The sequence below is a fragment of the Scardinius erythrophthalmus genome (assembly GCF_964197995.2).
Source record: "Scardinius erythrophthalmus genome assembly, chromosome: 24".
Taxonomy (NCBI): domain Eukaryota; kingdom Metazoa; phylum Chordata; class Actinopteri; order Cypriniformes; family Leuciscidae; genus Scardinius; species Scardinius erythrophthalmus.
In genome coordinates this window covers 8,473,613-8,492,788 of record NC_138244.1, presented here as the reverse complement: position 1 = coordinate 8,492,788, position 19,176 = coordinate 8,473,613, and the positions used below count along the sequence as shown (strand labels likewise).

Sequence of the window (19,176 nt, the reverse complement as noted above, 5' to 3'; positions counted from 1 at the left end):
TCAAAGAAAAGTGCTAATCTACAACAAACACACAGCACGCCCTCTCTCTCTCACACACACACACACACACAAACGCAAAATACTGTACTATCAGGTGGGGGATGTGGCTTTATGGTTGACACACATAGTGGTTGGTACACCATGGTTCATTACACACACTGACTCGGTTGGTTGTCTGCTTCGGTTGGCACGCCGGGTCTCTAAAAAAACACGAAGAGAAAACAACAACAACAAACAACAAGGAAAATCATATTAATACACCAAACGGACGGCACAGAAACATGGGGGAGGGGGTGGGGCGGATGGAGAAGGCTGGCGGGATTGTTGTCCCTCGAACCGTGCAAGCAAACAGAGCGACACTCGTCAAGCGGGTGACTATGACCTCTTTACAGGCTCATGGTAAACTTGAGCTTTTACCATGCGCTCTCCCATGCTCCACACTGCATTCATTCAGATCCAGTGTAAGTCTACAGTTTATTGTTAAAGGAACAGTTCACCCAAAAAATAATAATTTTCTGATTATTTTATTACCCCAGTGCCATCTAAGATGTGTATGACTTTCTTTCCGCAGCCGAAGAGAAATGAAGGTTTTGGAGGAAAATATTCCAGGATTTTTCTCCATCTGATAATGCAGGTGAACGGTGTCCAGCGTAGACCATATTTGACGGTTTGACAAGTTCTCCACATGACCCCAACCGACAAATAAGGGTCTTCTCTAACAAAATAATCAAATTATATACTTTTATCTACAAATTTTTTGCCTTGGTCCAGCTCTGCGAAGCACGTTCATGAGACGGTTGAGTTCACGACCTCTTGCACGTTCGAAAGGTTACGCATGATGTAGGCGGCAAGAACCGCCCCATTGTTTACAAGAAGAGTTTGATACACACATCAACTGAGACAAATACTAATATACGGCAACGGCCATTTGTTCTTCACACTTGTCCACACGTGTAAACAATATCTTACCGCCTACGTCACACATGACCTACTCAACGTTCATGCGTCGCATGAGATCATGAACTGTCTCATGAATGCGCTTGGCAGAGCTGGATCAGAGAGGGTCTAATTATTGGGATATACGTGGGTCCGTGAATATCACTGAAGAAAGCGCAACGCTAACCTTGATAACCAATCACATTACAGCCTTGACGTCATTGAATTTCGTTCAGAGTTGTGCGAGAGTCAATCACTGTTTGTGGATACCATAGAAATGAATGAGAAGTGCCGTAAACGAAGATACAGATGAAGATTAGCCGATGGACTGTCGATTCATCAAATCATAAGCTATTTCCTCACAAACGCGGTTTATTCGGCGTAGTGAAGCCTAAATAAACGCCTCTTGTCTTCAGGCATTACGCTTTTTCCGGCTAAGGTTGCAGGCTTGCCTTCAAAGGGCTTTGGTTGGATCAAGTGTGCCGCACACAACCTGAAAAGTGAAGCCAAAACATCGCCCCCTGGTGGCTGGCTGCAGTATAGGTCATAAACCAAAGTGTTTGTTTTTTCCAGTGCGTTTGGTTTTAGTTAGTTGTTTGAACTTGAGGGGCAGTCGTGGCCTAATGGTTTGAGAGTCAGACTGGTAACCTGAAGGTTGTGGGTTCGATTCTCAATACCGGCAGGAAATGAGCAAGGCACCAAACCCCCCAATTGCTCCCCGGGTGCCACAGCAAAAATGGCTTCCCACTGCTCCGGGTGTGTGTGTTCACTACTCATTACTCCTAATGTGTGTGCACTAACTTGGAGGGGTTAAATGCAGAGGACATATTCTGAGTATGGGTTACCGTACCGGTGGCCTTCACTTTCACTTTTTGATACCGGGGTTCCACCTCAATATCACTACTGTGCAGACCTGGGCTCTAAATGACAATTTCTGGAATGTTTTGGCTTCATTTTTCTACAGTGTAAGGAAGCGGTGATTTGTTTTTTGACAGTCTATGAGCTGGATCAAGGTGAGCGTTTGCAGTTAAAAAGTTTTTTTTTGTGCGAAAATGACTGATCGTTTTGCGAGAGAAGATTCTTGGAGCCCTTTGAATTTGCCTAAATGTGGATTTTTGGACCGATTAAAAATGGTCTACGTTGGGCACCATTCACATCCATTAGATGGAAAAAAAATCCTGGAATGTTTTCCTCCAAAACCTTAATTTCTCTTCGGCTGAGGAAAGAAAGTCATATACATATGGGCTTCAGATGAGTAAATGATCCAACAAAAAAGAAAAAATTTTTTAGGTGAACTATTCCTTTAATATGAATAACTCAGGTCATGCTGTGTTTGGGTTTGTACGCAGTGGGATGGTGTGACATGCTTGGTTAATGACTTGTGGCATGCTACCGGTGTGCGAAACAGGGCACGGTCACCGCTAGTCCTGCCTCGGCTCTCCTGTTTCAATCCCCTGCTTTGCCGGGAGGTCACACACTTTCTCTTTAACCTTTCCCACCTTTCACAATCCAAGTGTGCTTGTGCGTCCTTTTAACAGGACTGAATCATGAGCTAGTAACACTGGTGCATAATTGCAACATTTTCTTTTTTTTAAATATGGACCGTAAAGTCCAAAAATAGCTGACGGAAAAACAGCTTGGTGATAAAGACGGGGTGAAAGATCAAAGAGACATTACAATACAGGCACAGCTTATTGCCAAGCAACCGGGGAGTTATGTATGCATGTTCTGTCAAAGAAAACCAGAGTCTATATACAGATTGGATACAAAATTTATTTCATGCAAGGTTCATATTTACAGTTTTGTCATTCGCATATGTATTTTTGCATAAAAGTCCATGCATTTACCTCTCCCCAAGTAATCCCAAAAGTACATTGATTATTTTCTTTTTAAAAGACGCTTTCTTTTTTTCTGTTGACTGCACGATACATCTATATTGTATATTTTCTGTGATTGCGTGTGATTTGCTACAGTGTTAAATGTTTACAAATGTGATATACACATGTATTTACTCCAGATTAATCACATTTGAAGCTGAATTTATGAAAAATATGGGTTTTGTGAAAATAAAGCTTCTTTATATAATAGCTGGTATTGTAATTGAAATACTGATATTTAAATTTGCCTGCTCTGGTTGAGAAAAAAAAATAGTTAAAGTGCATTTTTTCACTATTTGCATCTTAATACATTTGTCAAAAAGTCAGATGGTCAACTCGATTGCTGCTACTAACAGATACAGGGTGTTTAAAAACACCACAAGCGATCATAGTTTGGGGAAAGGCAAAAAAAAAAATGTCAGAAAAAAAAATAACAGTTGCTACATATATTGTATGTCATCATAAATGATATCATACTCTGCATCAGATATGTTTAAAGAAGCTTTGGGTGAAAAAACTTTTTCTTCTTACATATTTTCAAAAAGCTTACATTGTTTTCTCAGATAGTTTCCCATGCAAGGCATGCAAATGCAAATGAGGTTTTTCCAGTCAACTTTCTATGTTTGGTGATGTGTGCAGAATCATGATTGTTTGGTGTTTCTTCAAACTAAGTTTATCTTATATATGAAATAGCCATTGTCTCATTTGTTTTCCTTTTAAATGGTGTCCATAATCACCTGATGAAAACCACAGCTTAAAACACTCAGGGTTTAGGAAAAAGGAGCAATGAAGGAGAGATAAGGAAGAATGAAAGTGTAGAAATTTGAAAGTGAGGAAAGAAATGAGACTGCAAAGAGAAGGGAATGTAGATGGCACCACTGAAGAGAAGAGAAGAGAAGAGAAGAGAAGAGAAGAGAAGAGAAGAGAAGAGAAGAGAAGAGAAGAGAAGAGAAGAGAAGAGAAGAGAAGAGAAGAGAAGAGAAGAGAAGGGGAAAAAGAAGAGGAAGAAACAAGGATAGACAGGTGAAGGGAGGAGGAAAGGGAAGGAACAGAAGAAAGGAGGAAGGGAAGAGAAAGGGAAGGAGAAGGGCAGAGGAAGAGTTAAAGATGGACAAAAAAGAGGAAAGAACAGACAAGAAAGGGGATGAGGAAAAGGGGGAGGAAGAGGAAGGAGAATAGTGGAAGAAGGAAGAAAACGAGAATGGATAAGAAAGAGGAGGAGGAAGGAGAGGTAACTAAGGAGACAGGAGAAGAGAAGAGCAGAGAAAGAGGAAAAGGGGGAGGAAGAGGAAGGAAAATTGTGAAAGAAGGAAAACAAAAAAAGATTAGATAGGAGAAAGAAGAATATAGAGGTGGAGGAAGGAGAGGTAATTAAGAAGAAGATAAAGGAGAAGAGCAAAAGAGGAAGGAGGAAAAAGAGGAAAGAGGAAAACATAAAAGAAGGGAGGAGAAACAGAAACAAAGAAGTTGGTGAAGATTAGGGATAAGAGCAGAGAGGGAAGAGAAAAGAGAAGGGTTGAGAATTAGGAAGAGAAGAGAAGAGAAGAGAAGAGAAGAGAAGAGAAGAGAAGAGAAGAGAAGAGAAGAGAAGAGAAGAGAAGAGAAGAGAAGAGAAGAGAAGAGAAGAGAAGAGAAGAGAAGAGAAGAGAAGAGAAGAGAAGAGAAGAGAAGTTTGTAATGAAGGAGAGTTTAATGAGAGACGGATGGATGGTACACAGTGTGAGCAGGCGTCCCAGCGCAGCACTGCGGAGCGAGGGCCTCTGATTGGTTAGTTTTGTTGTCCATGCTACAGGATGGATGGGATGGGAGAGTGGACCTGCTGCATGAGACAGGACGGGCTGCAGGGCAGGGCCGACACTGAGGCCACGCCTCCAGACATGCTGCTGTGGCTCCATGGCTTTTCATAACCTTCATTTGAAGAGAAAAAGGGCTTTCAGTAAAACCTCAGAGCAGCCTTCAACTTCAGACAAAGACTCTCCTCCAAGGCTTGCTTGTGAATAAATATGGTAATTGGACAGATAAGCTGAGGTGTGTGTACTGTGTGTGGTGTTTGAACAGATTAGATATGGTTAGTGTTGCCCTATCATGTACTCATGTTCATGATTAGCCAGTTGACGTTGACTCGTTGCCAAGTCAACTGCATCATCCTCCATGCGTTCTATGCTTCAAACTGTCTACTGCATGCATGGAGTGGTTTCACAGTGCTTTACAGCACAACACAGGTTCAGAGAGACATCAAAGAACTCAGCCAGACTCATCAGCCCGACAACATACGTGTATACTTGGTAACTGTTACAAGATAATGCTAGTTCTGTAAAATATGGGGCAAACTACAGGGCTAACAGTATCTTAATTCTTTCTTATCCTAAAGTATTGCTCAAGATCTTACCTTCATTATAAGAGCTAAGGAAAGAGTTTGATTCTTAATAGCCCTGGCCAAGTCTTATCTTGACTACCCTGTTGGAAAGACCAGCATTGTTGTTTGTATTACACATACTAGTCCCAACAAAACTTCTTAACTAGCCTACCCAGCAAGTCTTCCTCAATCATCCTCAATCAAAGCTGGTCTTTTCATTAGGGTAGCATGGACTTGCTACTGGCACCCGTTTGCTGTCATTGTTCTAAATTACGATCGAGAGCTTCTGACTGGCTGAGTTCTTGTCATGTGACCACATGCCCCATATCCCATGCTTCATCTCTTGTGAGATTCACCATCACCAGGACCACCCGCCATTGTGAATCTGCATGCAAACAAGCACACCGCTAGGCAATATACTGAAGCTTATTTCATCTACAGAGTAAAACCATCTTTTTTTCCTCATCATTCACTTTTCTATTTAAAATTGGACCCTTACATAACAGTCCACTGAATCTGCCTGACATAAATAAATGAAGCATACTGCATTCGCATGAACACATTAAGAAAAACTGGCACTGCATGTTCTTCTCAAAGATCTTGTTCTGACTGTGCTAAAAATAAAGAGGCCCGTTGACGGCTCACTTGGATATGTTATTTCTATCGCAGCTTTTCCTGTCAACCTTGGGGTAACGGCAGAACTGAGGAGCTATCAGACTGCGAGAAAGAAGGCTGAGTGACAGTCGGTCGATTTGCACCGAAAGAGCATCTTTGATTGACAGCTGCTCCACTTTAAGACACAGCACTGGCAGTGCTCTGATTGGTAGCAGTGATTGGCTGGTTACGTACCCTTCCGGACTCTCCCCCCCGTGTGATTGGCTCGTTCTCCGGAAGTGAGCAGGAAGCAGGGTCTCTCACGGTCCACGGGGCTGAAGACTTCCTCTGGCGACACCGCCTGGTCGATGTGAGGACAATCCTCATTGGCCAGGGCAGCTTTAGATGGTTCCCCGTTCACTTTAAAATCTCCAGTCACAGGCAAAGAGAGATGACTCATTACAGATTGATGCAAGGTGACATGCAGGATTTATTTCACGCTATCAACACGCCGATACATCCTGAAAGCCAAACCACTCACAAAGTTCAGACCTGATGATATTTAAATGACTTTCTGCAAGAAAGACTGATGTTTTTTCTACCATTCATGATTTTATACCTAGTCAAATGGATTTGATCTTTCATTTGCAAACACTAGGAAACCATATTTTTCTGCAATATCATGATCAGAGGTAATCAACCCTGCTCTTGGAGACCCATTGCCCTTTCAATTTAGCTCCAACCTCCAGCTAATAGTTTTCAGTATTATTTGAACATTGTTGGAGCAGGGTTGAACCTAAACTCTGTACATTTTTAATTCCATCTAGGAGCAGAAATAAATACCCCTGACGTAGATGTCAGAATTTTGACTTCTATTGTATTTCTGCATTAGACGGTTTCCCAATTAAGGAATACATCAGTCTGGATGCCCGAAAGTAGACCTGGGCTTGTCTCTTTGAAATTTTCTTTAGTCAACGGATGTCTTCATCAAAGTGCATTGCAGCAAAAGTCATTTTTCAAACAATTTAGCGTCATTCACAAACCCTTTCCCCTCTACATCCTTAATAGAGAGACCATGCCCTTTCATGTCAGTGTACACAAACAAGAATAAATCTTGATCACGTTTCTTGTTTAAAATGAAACCTAATCATAGAAGCATTATTCAGATGCATCCAACTTAATTGCAATTCAGTCTTAGTAAACATAGAACTGAACTAAACACTTTGTCTCCTTGTCCAAAAAGTCCATCTATTGAAACTAAGCAGCAAAAACTCTTCGTAAAAACATGACCACCTACATTAACTCATCCAAGTTCAGCAAATTACAGTAACTTGTGGCTAAGGAACAAGGAAGTGCTTAAGAGATTGTTTGTAAGTCTCAAGACCGGGACACACCAAGGCGAACTCAAAGAACTAGCGGCGACAAAAGCCAACTTTGTTGTCGTCTATTGTCGGCTGCGTCTTGACCAAAAAGCTGCGCTTGAACACACCAATTAGACTAAAGGCGACTGTCAGCTAGCATGTGCGTTCTGCGCCTGCGTGTAACTAAATATATGTCTATTTCAGCAGGTATCAATAGTCTATTTTTGTCATTCAAAAAAGGGAAACCGAATACAAACCGTAAACAAAGCAGCGCTTGCTTACCATTTTGAATATCAATCACGTGGTTCACTTCCTTCAATCCAATCGTCTCATGTTATTATGACAATATTAGTGCTTTCGAATGCTCAGTTAAGATGACATAAAATTATAATAGACATCTGTCTGTACCATCTTGACTTCTTAGCTTGCTTTCATCACTTTTGCTTTTATTCTCATGCACTGACTCTAAGCTGAACAGCCAATCAGAGTTATCTCTCTCACCAACGCCCGACGTCGATTCAACATGCTGAATCGGCCCAAAAAACCCAGACAGCGTCCGACTAGAGCCAACACACCGGAAAAACGAAGCCGACCGACACTACAGCGGCCCGACATCCGACCATCGGCGTGGTGTGTCCCGGCCTTTAAAGGTACAGTTGCAGGATAAGGGCCAGAAATAGGTTATATTATGGTAAAACCAAATCAGTGACGCTCTGGGAAATTTATGATATGACTCCTTTAAGGTTAACAAACAGATTCTAAAATATTAGTTCCTACCTTGGTATCTGATCTCGGAAACCTCTTCCTGTGCCAGGGGGCATGCTTCGCTGTGCGTGCTGGGTCGTGGGGAGTTAATGGCTGACTTGCAGTAGTTAGGAGACCCCAGTTGAGGTGCCCGTGGGATATGCTTATTTTTTTTCTTTGGTAGTTTTTGTTTCGCCATGGCTAGGGAGTAGTACATGCCGAAGTTGTTGACAATTACAGGGACAGGCATGGCAATCGTCAGCACACCTGAAAGGGCGCACAGTGCGCCCACCAGCATACCAGACGTCGTCTGAGGGTACATGTCGCCATAGCCGAGGGTTGTCATTGTTACCACAGCCCACCAGAAGCCAATGGGGATGTTCTTGAAGTGTGTGTCGTTACTAGCATTGGGGTCATTGGGGTTTCTTCCGATACGTTCAGCATAGTAGATCATAGTAGCAAATATCAAGACTCCGAGTGCCAGGAAAATGATGAGGAGGATAAATTCATTGGTACTGGCACGGAGTGTGTGCCCTAGTACTCGCAAACCCACAAAGTGTCGTGTCAACTTGAAGATACGGAGAATTCGAACGAATCGCACCACACGGAGGAAACCCAACACGTCTTTCGCTGCTTTGGAGGGGAGTCCGCTCAGCCCCACCTCCAGGTAGAAGGGGAGGATGGCCACAAAGTCAATGATGTTGAGAGTGTTTCTGACAAACTTTAATTTGTCAGGACAGGTAGTCACTCGGATCAGAAACTCAAAAGTGAACCACACAACGCAGACACCCTCAACGTAGGTTAACTGCACCATGGTCTTCGTCTCAGTGATGACATGCTCCCGAGTTTCATTGCCGTCCGTATAGATATATGTCTGGTTGACGATGGGGTTGAAGGCCTCATGAGTCTCCAAACAGAATGTGGTAATGGATACCAAAATGAAGAACAAAGATGCAAATGCTACCCACTGTGAGAGAAAAAAAGAGAGAGAGATTATGTAAGACCTTACAGAAATAGTTTATCCAAAAATGACAATTCTTTTAATATTTAATCATCCTGATGTCGTTCCAAACCAGTATGACTCTCTGATCCGTGGATCACAACAGGGGAAATTTTGGAGGAATGAATAGCTTTGATAGAATGATAGCTGATAGCTTTGATAGAATACTTGATACTTTGATATTTGTATGGTGCTTTAAACCTCATTCCCTATTCATTGTAACTGCATGGAGCAATACAATACTTAAAAATCCTCCTTTTGTGTTCCACCAAAGAAAAAGGTTATGCTAGGCTGAGGAAGTGACAGAATTCCTTAAATGCTTGTTCAGTGAATTCCTCAAAAAAACAGCTGTAACACACGTCCGCTATAAATAGGTTTTCCCAGCTTCCCCAAAATAAATCCAATTACAACACCATGAAAAGACTAATTGCTCATAAACGCCCATTTCAGAAGAATTTAGAGGAAGTGCACTTGGATAATGTCACATCTTGAGTTTCTAAATGTGCTACTGAGAAGTGCCACGGCATAGAAGTACAGTTCTGAAACTCAAGGTCATTGTGCACTCTCAAGGACAGCATAGAATGACAGAAAGGCACCGATATAGCTGCCCTCCATCACTCTGGGATAAATTTAGCCATAGATCCCCTCACCAGGGATTTCTGGTCAGCCTCTGGCAAGGTTACCACACAGATTTGGTGAGATGGTCCCTCGAAGTGTTTTGAAAGAGGATGGGGAAAGCTTCACGATTTACGCTGCAGCTTACTGTAAGAGAGAACAACAAGCAGGGACAGATGGAACTGGATTTCACTAGGGGAGCCCCACCACAGGATGACGGAATACTGGCGGAATGGTGGAATTACATAAGTGCTAGTTGGCCATGTTTTCCCTAGCGTGGGATCTTCTGGCAACTGTGAAAGGCACCATCCATTATTTATATTATGACAAATCATCCATCAGCATATAATAGGGGTGGAATAATGTATTCATTCAACAAATAAGAATTGAGTGCATTCTTGGAATTTAATAATTCATCATAATCCCTACTACTATATTTTCTAAAAAAAAAAAAAAAAAAAAAAAAAAATGTTGTTGGTTGATTGGTACTTGCCAGTGCAAAAGTCACTACCACAATGCTAGGGTATTCTGATTGATTGCTTACCAAATTTCTGTTGCCCCCCCCCCTTTAAAGGTGCAGTAAGTGATTTCTGAGAAACGCTGTTGAAAGTGGATTGGACTGAGCGCCACAACAAACTAGCCAATCAGCAGTAGGAGGCGTGTCCAGTCATGATGGGGGAGGAGAGAGAATGAGCAAGAGGGAGATTTGAAGAAAGATTGCTGAAAGAGAGATGGCTGAGAGACATTACAAAAGAGAAAAGGTCAGAGGAATATCAATGGGAAAAAATAAGGATTGTGATCAGGCAAGAGCTTTAGGATCTGCATTAATAAAAGCTTTCCACGCTGCACACATCCACTCTTGCATTGCGTGTTCGTGCATTTTTGGGGCGGAGCAATGAAGGGAGGAGTGTGTTTGTTGTGAGTTGATTTCAAATATCAACAGTGTTCAACAATTATTCTCAGAAATCGCTTAATGCACCTTTAATGAATGGGATTTTCTCACCCATTTTATCTTCTACCAGGCTAGAATCGTGAATCAGATCACTTAGAGGAGTAATAGCATTATTCACCTTAATAATCTGCATGATTTTAGGAATTATTCATGCCATTTGCACAAACAGTACAAGTCACAAGCCAAAGTTTAATGCTTACAGTTAAGAGCTTGTTCAAATCACTAACCCCAAATATGAACAATGCCTTAGTAAACACCACTACAAAAATGCACTACATGCTCATTTCTGACCAAAACTATACCATTCTTGTCCGATTTTCAACTATAAGAATCTACCATTCCAGATTCTGGGGTTAAAGTAGCATTTTTGTAAATTATTCAATTATTCATGAGCGCTAACTCACGACCAAATTTCATTGCATCATTTAGTAAAGGAAATTAATTACAAATTATTTTAAATTTATGCTACAAGTATATGCGTTTACAACATGCAAGCTGGTATCAAATAACAATTGCTCATCTACCATGTTTTCATGAAGTTTCAAAGCATTAATACACCTTTTTTACCCTGATCTGCCTCTGGTTTTGGCGGCTGGCAAACACCTTTCAGTTCTTTGGCTCATTCTATCACACAAATTCCACAGGCAGTCTATAACTGGGTCAGCCAGTGCTTAGTCTAACAGACACTATTCCCTAGATGTGCTTCATTTCCTGTGTTTGTGGGGAGGAGAAACGTTTTGTCTGAGGAAGCCTACGAGCATACATAAGGGCATACATAAGGGCTTTTCGCCAGTCAGATCAGATCAATTTGACCTGTAGAAAAGGCTGTTGAGTTATAGAAATGGAGGAAATGGAGCAAAAAGCATATTTCTCCAAAGATGCACGTCCAATTTTACACACCTATCTGTGCATACAATACCTTTTATTTGCTCAAAAGTGAACAGTTATCATCTTATAGATGAGTGCCAGATGAGCACCTGGAACTTGGGATTTTCACAAGTGCTTTCCAGTTTTGTATGCAATATGATACGGCCAGTGAACGGACTGGGGCGGTAAAAATCAGTTAAAGGAGAGGTATAATGCCCTTTTCACAAGATGTAAAATAAGTCTCTGATGTCCCCAGAGTGTATGTGAAGTTTTAGCTCAAAATACCCCACAGATATTTTTATATAGAATGTTAAAATTGTCACTTTTTGAGGGTGAGCAAAAACGCCTCGTTTTGTGTGTCCCTTTAAATGCAAATGAGCTGCTGCTCCCAGCACAGAGGGCGGAGCCTCAAGAGCTTGTGTCCTTTTACCTCACACAGACATGCACTGAAAATTTCAAAAACTTTTAGCCTTTTATGTTCAAACCGGAGTCAGACAAAGATGGAGAGACTCAAGAAGAAGTGACAACATATAGAAGCAACAGGACGTTTCTGAATGGTTAGTTGATGAATTTATGTAGCTTATGTGTAGTTATCTTTATAGTCATTGATTAGCATATTCAGTCTTGATAATCTATAAATCGTGTCCCGGGGGCGGGGTTTATGTAAATTTTAATGTTGTGTAGTCCCTACCAGCCGTTTGTTGTAGTCCTAAAAAAGCGATTTCTTTAAAAGAAAGTATCTCCCTTTGCTTTGAACTTTGAGCGTCGTAACTTTGCAGATGTTGTTTATGCTCAAACAGCAACATTACACACTAACTAAAGTTAGAAAAGTGAAATCATAATCAACCACCCCTTTAATAATTTATCAAGGTAAGACATGGATTACATTTTTTTTGTAAAATAAAGAAATGTGACATATATCACCACAAATATTTGTATAAAAAAAACTCTTATTTAATTGCTGAATCACTTTTGCTCTCCTCAAACTGAGGGCGAAAGCACATTCGCACGACCTTGCAAATCCCAGAGGGCAAAGGTCTGATCCATGAGAACGTTTTATCCTCACTCTCCCATTGATCAAGATAAGCACAAGAACAGCTTGATCCTCTTGATCTCGGGGGACACAATATGATCCGCTTCTCCCCCTCTGCCCTCTCATCACACATTGATGACTTGAAGTAACAGTCCATTTTATGTTTCTTCCCTCCACAAAAATGATCAAATACTGGTAAAACATCAGCTATAATATGATTAAATATGCGCAAGTTATATGCTGCTTTTACTTTATTAAAAATATCTAAATTTGAGCTCCAAAGATGAACGAAAGTCTTACGGGTTTTGAAACAACATGAGGGTGAGTAAATGATGACAGAATTGAAATTTTTGGGTGAACTATCCCTTTAATAGAGCTTCAGAGTCTTAATCAACTTTCCACACTCTATCTTTCAGTGAATCTTTAACACATCCACAGGGACGTTGACTGAAGACATATTGATGGTCGCTCCAAAGCGTCGTCATTTGCAGTCATTTAGTATGGGCTTAAGAGCCCATTTTCATTTTTCAACCAGTGAAAAAACGTGCGAGCTGCAGAACTGGGAATGTTGAAACTCACTTAAAGTGCTGGTAACTGAATTAGTCGGTGGGCGGCCCGGCGCTGATTCACTCTGTGAGTGCATGTGTGTATGAACCGATGTGTTGCTGTGATGCTAATACAGCTGAGATATGAGAAGTTCTCATTAAACACACTCACACACACCCCAACCACACAGACTAATGAGTGACTCGCAGCTTGATCATTACTGTGAGGATGAGTCTGTATAAGTCTACATTACGGACAGAGTCTGAACCAAATAAGCCTCGTCTGTATATATGTATATATATTCACTCCCTCTCAGGCGTTACTGTTAAAGAATGACACTACACATTATCAACCGCATAGTGGCATCTGTTGTTTGCACAACAGTACAAATTAACAAACATCTGAAAACAAAATGATCCTATTTCCTATTATATTTCAAAAAACATGCAACTAAGACAGAATCTACACTGTAAAAAATTTGCTGTAGTTTTGCAGCTGTTTGCCAGTAACTTACTGTAGATTTAAATGTATGTTATTTACTGGCAACAGTTTGTTCAAAGTTAAATGAACATTAAACATTAACAAGTCTTTGTCTTGAAAAAATTAAATTATAAAATAACAATCTAATGCAAAGCATTCTGGGAACCAGAAATCTTCATCAACCTTTTTCTGTTTTTTTCCTTCAGATTTTGGTTCCCAGAATGCTTTGCATGAGGATGTTATTTTAGTTTTATTCTGTAAAGATAAAGACTTGTTAATGTTTAATGTTCATTTAATTTTGAACAAATTGTTGCCAGTAAATAACATCAATTTAAATCTACAGTAAGTTACTGGCAAGTAGCTGCCAGTAATACTGTAATTTCTACAGATTTTTCTAACAGTGTACCTTTCACCTGATCCCGCATTGAGGTACGGTTCTGTAGCATCATCATTATAAGAGAGGTCCAACACCAGGTTTGCAACAGTTTTCTCGAGTAGCATTTCATCTATCTGTTTTAGTGCAAACAAACAGAAAACACGTGTTTTCACTAAATGAATTTACTCAATATCTGCCAACAGAGTTCATAAAATATTGCAATGGTGCCTGCTAATCACATCATAACCACGTTTCTACAATCAAAGACAAGAATGCTTGTGGTATTGTTTTTTTTTTTAGATAAAATAAAGGCATATTTGCCAGATGCATTATTTAAAATAAAATAAAAACTTCATATGCATTATTATTTTTTAAAAAAGCAATAAAAAAAGCATCTATTTTATTTAAAAAATGAACAAAACCTCAAGCAATCTTGCCTTTGATTATCCATTTCTAACTCTAAGACGCCTAAACATTTTCTTATGTACAACATGCTTCATCCTTCCCAGGCTTCTGTGCTTTTAGACAAAGATAAAGAAGGATGTCAGCTGTGATCACAGCAAGTAACTGAGTTGTCAAGTTCTAATGTAATTAAGATATTCTTCCTGACGGAGACGACCTAAAAATAACTCAATACAATTGACTTGACTTGCCCCAGAGAATCTAGTGAGGAAACGCCACATGCACTGCAGTTCGCACGGTTGACCGCACCACCTCTGCACACGCAGTCTAGCCATGACTCCAACATCCCAATTCATTCATCCGAAACGTGCTTGTGTTCTCCAGCCGACCTCCACTTGAGACGCAGAGAGGCGCTGCATTTAGAAAACGTGATAAAAATACTCCAGCACCGTTGACAGAAATGCATATTTGATGCAGAAACCCAACTTTCCCATCATGCATCAGTAACTCTTGCAGATTATCTACACTGTGCAAAGGCTTGGAATTTTTTATGGTTTTGAAAGAAGTCTCTTATGCTCACCAAGGCTGCATTTATTTGATCAATAATACAGTAATAAATGTGAAATATTATTACAGTTTAAAAGAACTGTTTTCTGTTACTCCAGTCTTCAGTGTCACATGACCCTTCATAATATGCTCATTTGCTGCTCAAGAAACACTCCTTAAATCAAAGTTGTTGTTTTTTGTGGAAATACCATTCAAAAGTTTGGGATGGGTTAATTCAATTTAAAAAAGAAATTTATAATAATATTTCAAATAATTGTATTCAGAAAGGACGCATTAAATTGAAAGGATGCATAAAATTAAAAGTGCATTAAAGGCATTTATGTTACAAAAGGTTTATGTTTCGAATAAATGCTGTTCTTTTGAACTTTGCATTTTTCAAAGAATTCTGAAAAAAAAAAGCACAGTTTTCCACAAACAAATTAAGCAGTGTTTTCAACACTGAAGAACCATTATTAATAATTGAGCACTAAAAATAATTGATCAATTAAGCACCAAATCAGCATATCATTTTCTTAAGGATCATGTGACACTGAAGACTGGAGTATTGAAAGCTTTGGAGAAGAGGCTGATTTCAAAAGCATTAATTATTTCAAAGTTTTGATCAGTTGTGTAAATCATAGATCCTGGCAGCAGACTATCTCCATAAGCAGATTCATCATCCCATTACTGCTTGATTTGCTATGAGCCAGCATGGTTCATGTTTCTCAGCGGTGCTGCCAGGAGCCGGGGCACTTTTCCTCAACTCCAGCAGCTCTCGGCTTCGGCAGACAGGGTCGGACAGCCTGGCTCCTGGCAGAGCGGCACAGAGCCAAATGAATAATACATTTCCTTCTAAAAAACCAGTCTGACCTACACTTTTACTTGTTTAAAAGCATTGTCTGCATTCAAAATACCCAAAACTATTCTATGTCTAACTTCATTCCACAGTCTGCCCACTTAGATCTTGGAGGACGTCCATGCCCTGCTCCGTCAGTAGTCAGCAGAGCTGACCCATATTAACCTGGCTGCCAAAACTCGAGGAAATGCTGGGATGGCGCTCATCTCCGATTAAGAGCTTATAGGGTTCCTGCTGAGAGCGGAGAAGGGACAGTGATGAGGGCAAAGAGCTGACTTTTGAAATGAGCTAATGAAATGGCCATAAAATCTCAAGGGGAGCGTGTCTTTTACAGCACAAGTGCCCTTAAATACTTTATGTGCATGCATCTTTGGTGTTTGCGTGCCTTGGGGTTGTGTGTATGTGTGTCTGTGCTTACATTTGTCTCTAGGGGTGAGGTGGCTGCTTGTCACGCATCAAAACAGTCGGGCTGCCGTTAGTGACAAAACATGATCTGTATAGACAAGCAAGGATGTGAGCAGTCTTTATTTCCAACCCCAAAGTCAGTCAGCAGATCACAGACGCTTGATAACTTTCATCAGACTGAGGAACCAAACTAAGCTGCACTGTGTGGTAAAGAATCACAAGCAGACGGAGTTATTGAATACCAGAAACTATAATTTATGGTCCCATCTCACGGCTGGTTTTATCTCACAAAAGAGAAGGTGGGTATTATTTCAAGGTCACCCAGAGATGTGCTCAGGGATGTGATCACCTAGAGTCTCAGTATCTCATCACAATTCGGGAATTGGGCCATTCCACAAAAAGAGAATCTCAAGATCAATATGAGACGAGTAAACAATGACTTGTAAAAACTGACACCATCTTTTGCTATGGATTTTGCACAACTACAATAATAATAATAATAATAATAATTTACATATATTTTCTTTTATGTAATTAATGAATGAATGAATTTCTTTTCCTCTTCCCTTCTCCGTGAGGATGTGTTTTGGCCTAATCTATATATATATATATATATATATGGGAAAATGTATTACAATTTATTTACAATTATTAAAAAATGATTGCATTTAGCTTGAGATGGCACAACACCAAGAGACATTTTCCTTTGACTGAATGTTTAAAATCTTGCAGAAATTGACTTTGCATATAGTTTACTCATTTATTTATTTACCAAAAATCTCCTTTTTAAATGGCAAAGACCCGTTTTGTGGAACGACCCAGTTGACATGGCTGTATCTATCACTGATTTCACAAACGATCAATCAAACTCAAGACTCACTGATGGGCTCATTAGGATCACTTGACCCTCAATGGTCTGCAAAATGTGCTTAAGCTGGTTTGCTGGTCTGTAGGCTGATTTTAAAGGGGGGCTTTCAGCTTTCAGGAAGCATATAATAGCACTTCTCAATGAACTCACCCGTGCGTATTTTGAGGAATACGGGTCTTCGAAGAGCGCCCACGCCTTCTTCTGCCACCTGCTCCAGCGCCCGGACCTGTTATCGGGCGAGTCGCCTTGCGCCAGTCTCCGGGTCATCTCAACACCCTCATCCCCCTCGGCTGCCTCAACGACCCCCTCAGGCTCCGGGTCTTCATGGCCGAGGTCGAGAGCACCCCCGGCGAAGCTGTCCAAAGCCTCCTCCGCCTCTCGATGCTGCCGGTAGGTCATCCAACAACACGGTTCCACATCCGTCTCGTCGATCCCCCAAAACGCCAGCTCCTCCTCATACAGGGGTCCGCACACGTCCGCCGGGCAATGCAGCTTGCCAGTGCGGTAATAGTTAAGGATGTGTGCGAAAACGCCCGGGTGACGGTCAAAGAAAAACTCTCCGATGTTCGCATCATAATCGAAGTTGTTAGGCGCGTCGGGGTCCGCCAGCCAGGAGAGCCGAGTGCCGGGCAAGGTGCGCAGGGTGCTGCGGTACGTCTGGTGCTTGATTCCTCCGACGTTGATCACGATGCGATCCTTGTCGTCCCCTTGGGCCATCGCGTCCCTCTCTAGTCATATCTCCAGCCCACGGATCGTCATCATACCGCTGGGACCCATGTTCGGAAAATTCAAATATGTTCACGATCGTGCCAGGTGCGCGTCAAAGTGTCCATGCCACCGTCAGATCAACAATGGGAATCCAAACCCCCTTGGTGCACCTGAATGACTTCTAAGGACAGATGCGAACGCGTATTCCTTCAAATAACCCAATATCCTGACGGGTTTGAGGGTGTTAGACAGGTTTTTTTAATGGTGTCATTGAGCGCGAGCTGGTGCTGAACGGACAGCGCCACTCATCCGTCGAGCCTTCATAACTCCAGCGTTCCTATTGTGTCAAAGCTTCCCCACGTCCGTTTTCCCTCAGAACAAACAGACAAACCACCAGCATCAGATCTCACCTCCAGCAATTCTAGTGGCTTTCCGAAAGATATGCAGAATTGATGGTGCTCTCATTGAGGCAGATCGCTTGAGATGACGGCGTTGGAAGAAACAGGCGGCGCAGCAACAAGGGAGGGTCTTCCATTCACAATACAGAGCTCAATCTAAAATGTGTTTCTACGAGAACAAAAACGCAACACGTTCTCGGGGTGGACTACACTGTGTATGGCAAGCCGTTTTAACATAATATAGTCCTTAATACAATCTAGTATTCATTGTTGTGTTGCTAGAGCTATATCACTCTGCAACGCATTCTTTGACCTTCAAAACATATTTGAACATAGTTATATTCAACAACTAAACAACTTTAATTTACTAGTGCTGTAAGAAAAAAAGTGTGTATAGTACTGTGCAAAATTCGTAGGCACATTCATATTTTAGACAAAAAATGGTCTTTAAATATCAGTTTACATTTCCAAACGTTCCTCTTGCCATTAATTGTAATAATCCAGTGAGATTTTTTTACAACAGCCAGGTATGGAGATGTTTACACTTGAATCGGATATTGTATGTAGGGGTGAATTCAGGTTGATTGAGACACTTTTTATCATTGAGATGACTGAGAAATGTGTCCCAATTAGTTTACAATATTTATATGGCTTACTGTCTAAATAGAAAAGTAGAGTTGAGTTTAGTGGGATTATGTTTAACAACAAAATACTATTTCAGTGGTTTAACTTCAAAATTTCATGTTTTAATTCAATGTGTTGCTGTTTCTTTGTAATCATTTGTGAAAATTTCTAGCAATTTCTGAATGAAAATGGTTTCTAAAACATATTTGTCAGTGCACTGGAATACATACAAAGTCTGAAGTGAATGTTAATATTTGAACAGCAGATCTCCAATAAACAGTTACTTGTCACTATAGAAATAGTGACTGTATATCTAGTAGCCTACCTAATAAATTGAAAAAGAGTAACTTATTTTGTACTAGTAACATAACAATAGACAGTTTTAAAGCATTAATGTAACACACACTGTGTCCTATTTGTATGAGCAGCAGGTGACCTTCTGTTTATGCTGGAGCTCAGCTTGTGAACTGCTCCGGCACGACTAAAATCAGAGCACATTTGCCTGGGAGGCATGTATGACCATGTGCGTGAGGAGAGTTGAATGGGGAGGGCGTAGTTTGTTCAATTTCGGGGACAAAATATTGTGTGTTGCAATCTCACTGTGCCTTATTGGCAACTCTGAATTCATAAAT

General features: G+C 40.8%; 1 protein-coding gene across 1 annotated transcript; it reads right to left on the bottom strand.

The window, feature by feature from the left end:
- Positions 1–149: 149 nt before the first annotated feature.
- On the bottom strand, positions 150–17,531 carry kcnc1b (potassium voltage-gated channel, Shaw-related subfamily, member 1b; the record flags this gene model as incomplete). The annotated part of the gene is given in 7 exon segments (XM_081356878.1): positions 150–200; positions 4,630–4,726; positions 5,444–5,507; positions 5,510–5,554; positions 6,019–6,192; positions 7,902–8,835; positions 16,965–17,531. Coding segments are annotated over 7 exon segments (1,932 nt in total).
- Between the last annotated feature and the right edge of the window lie 1,645 nt (positions 17,532–19,176).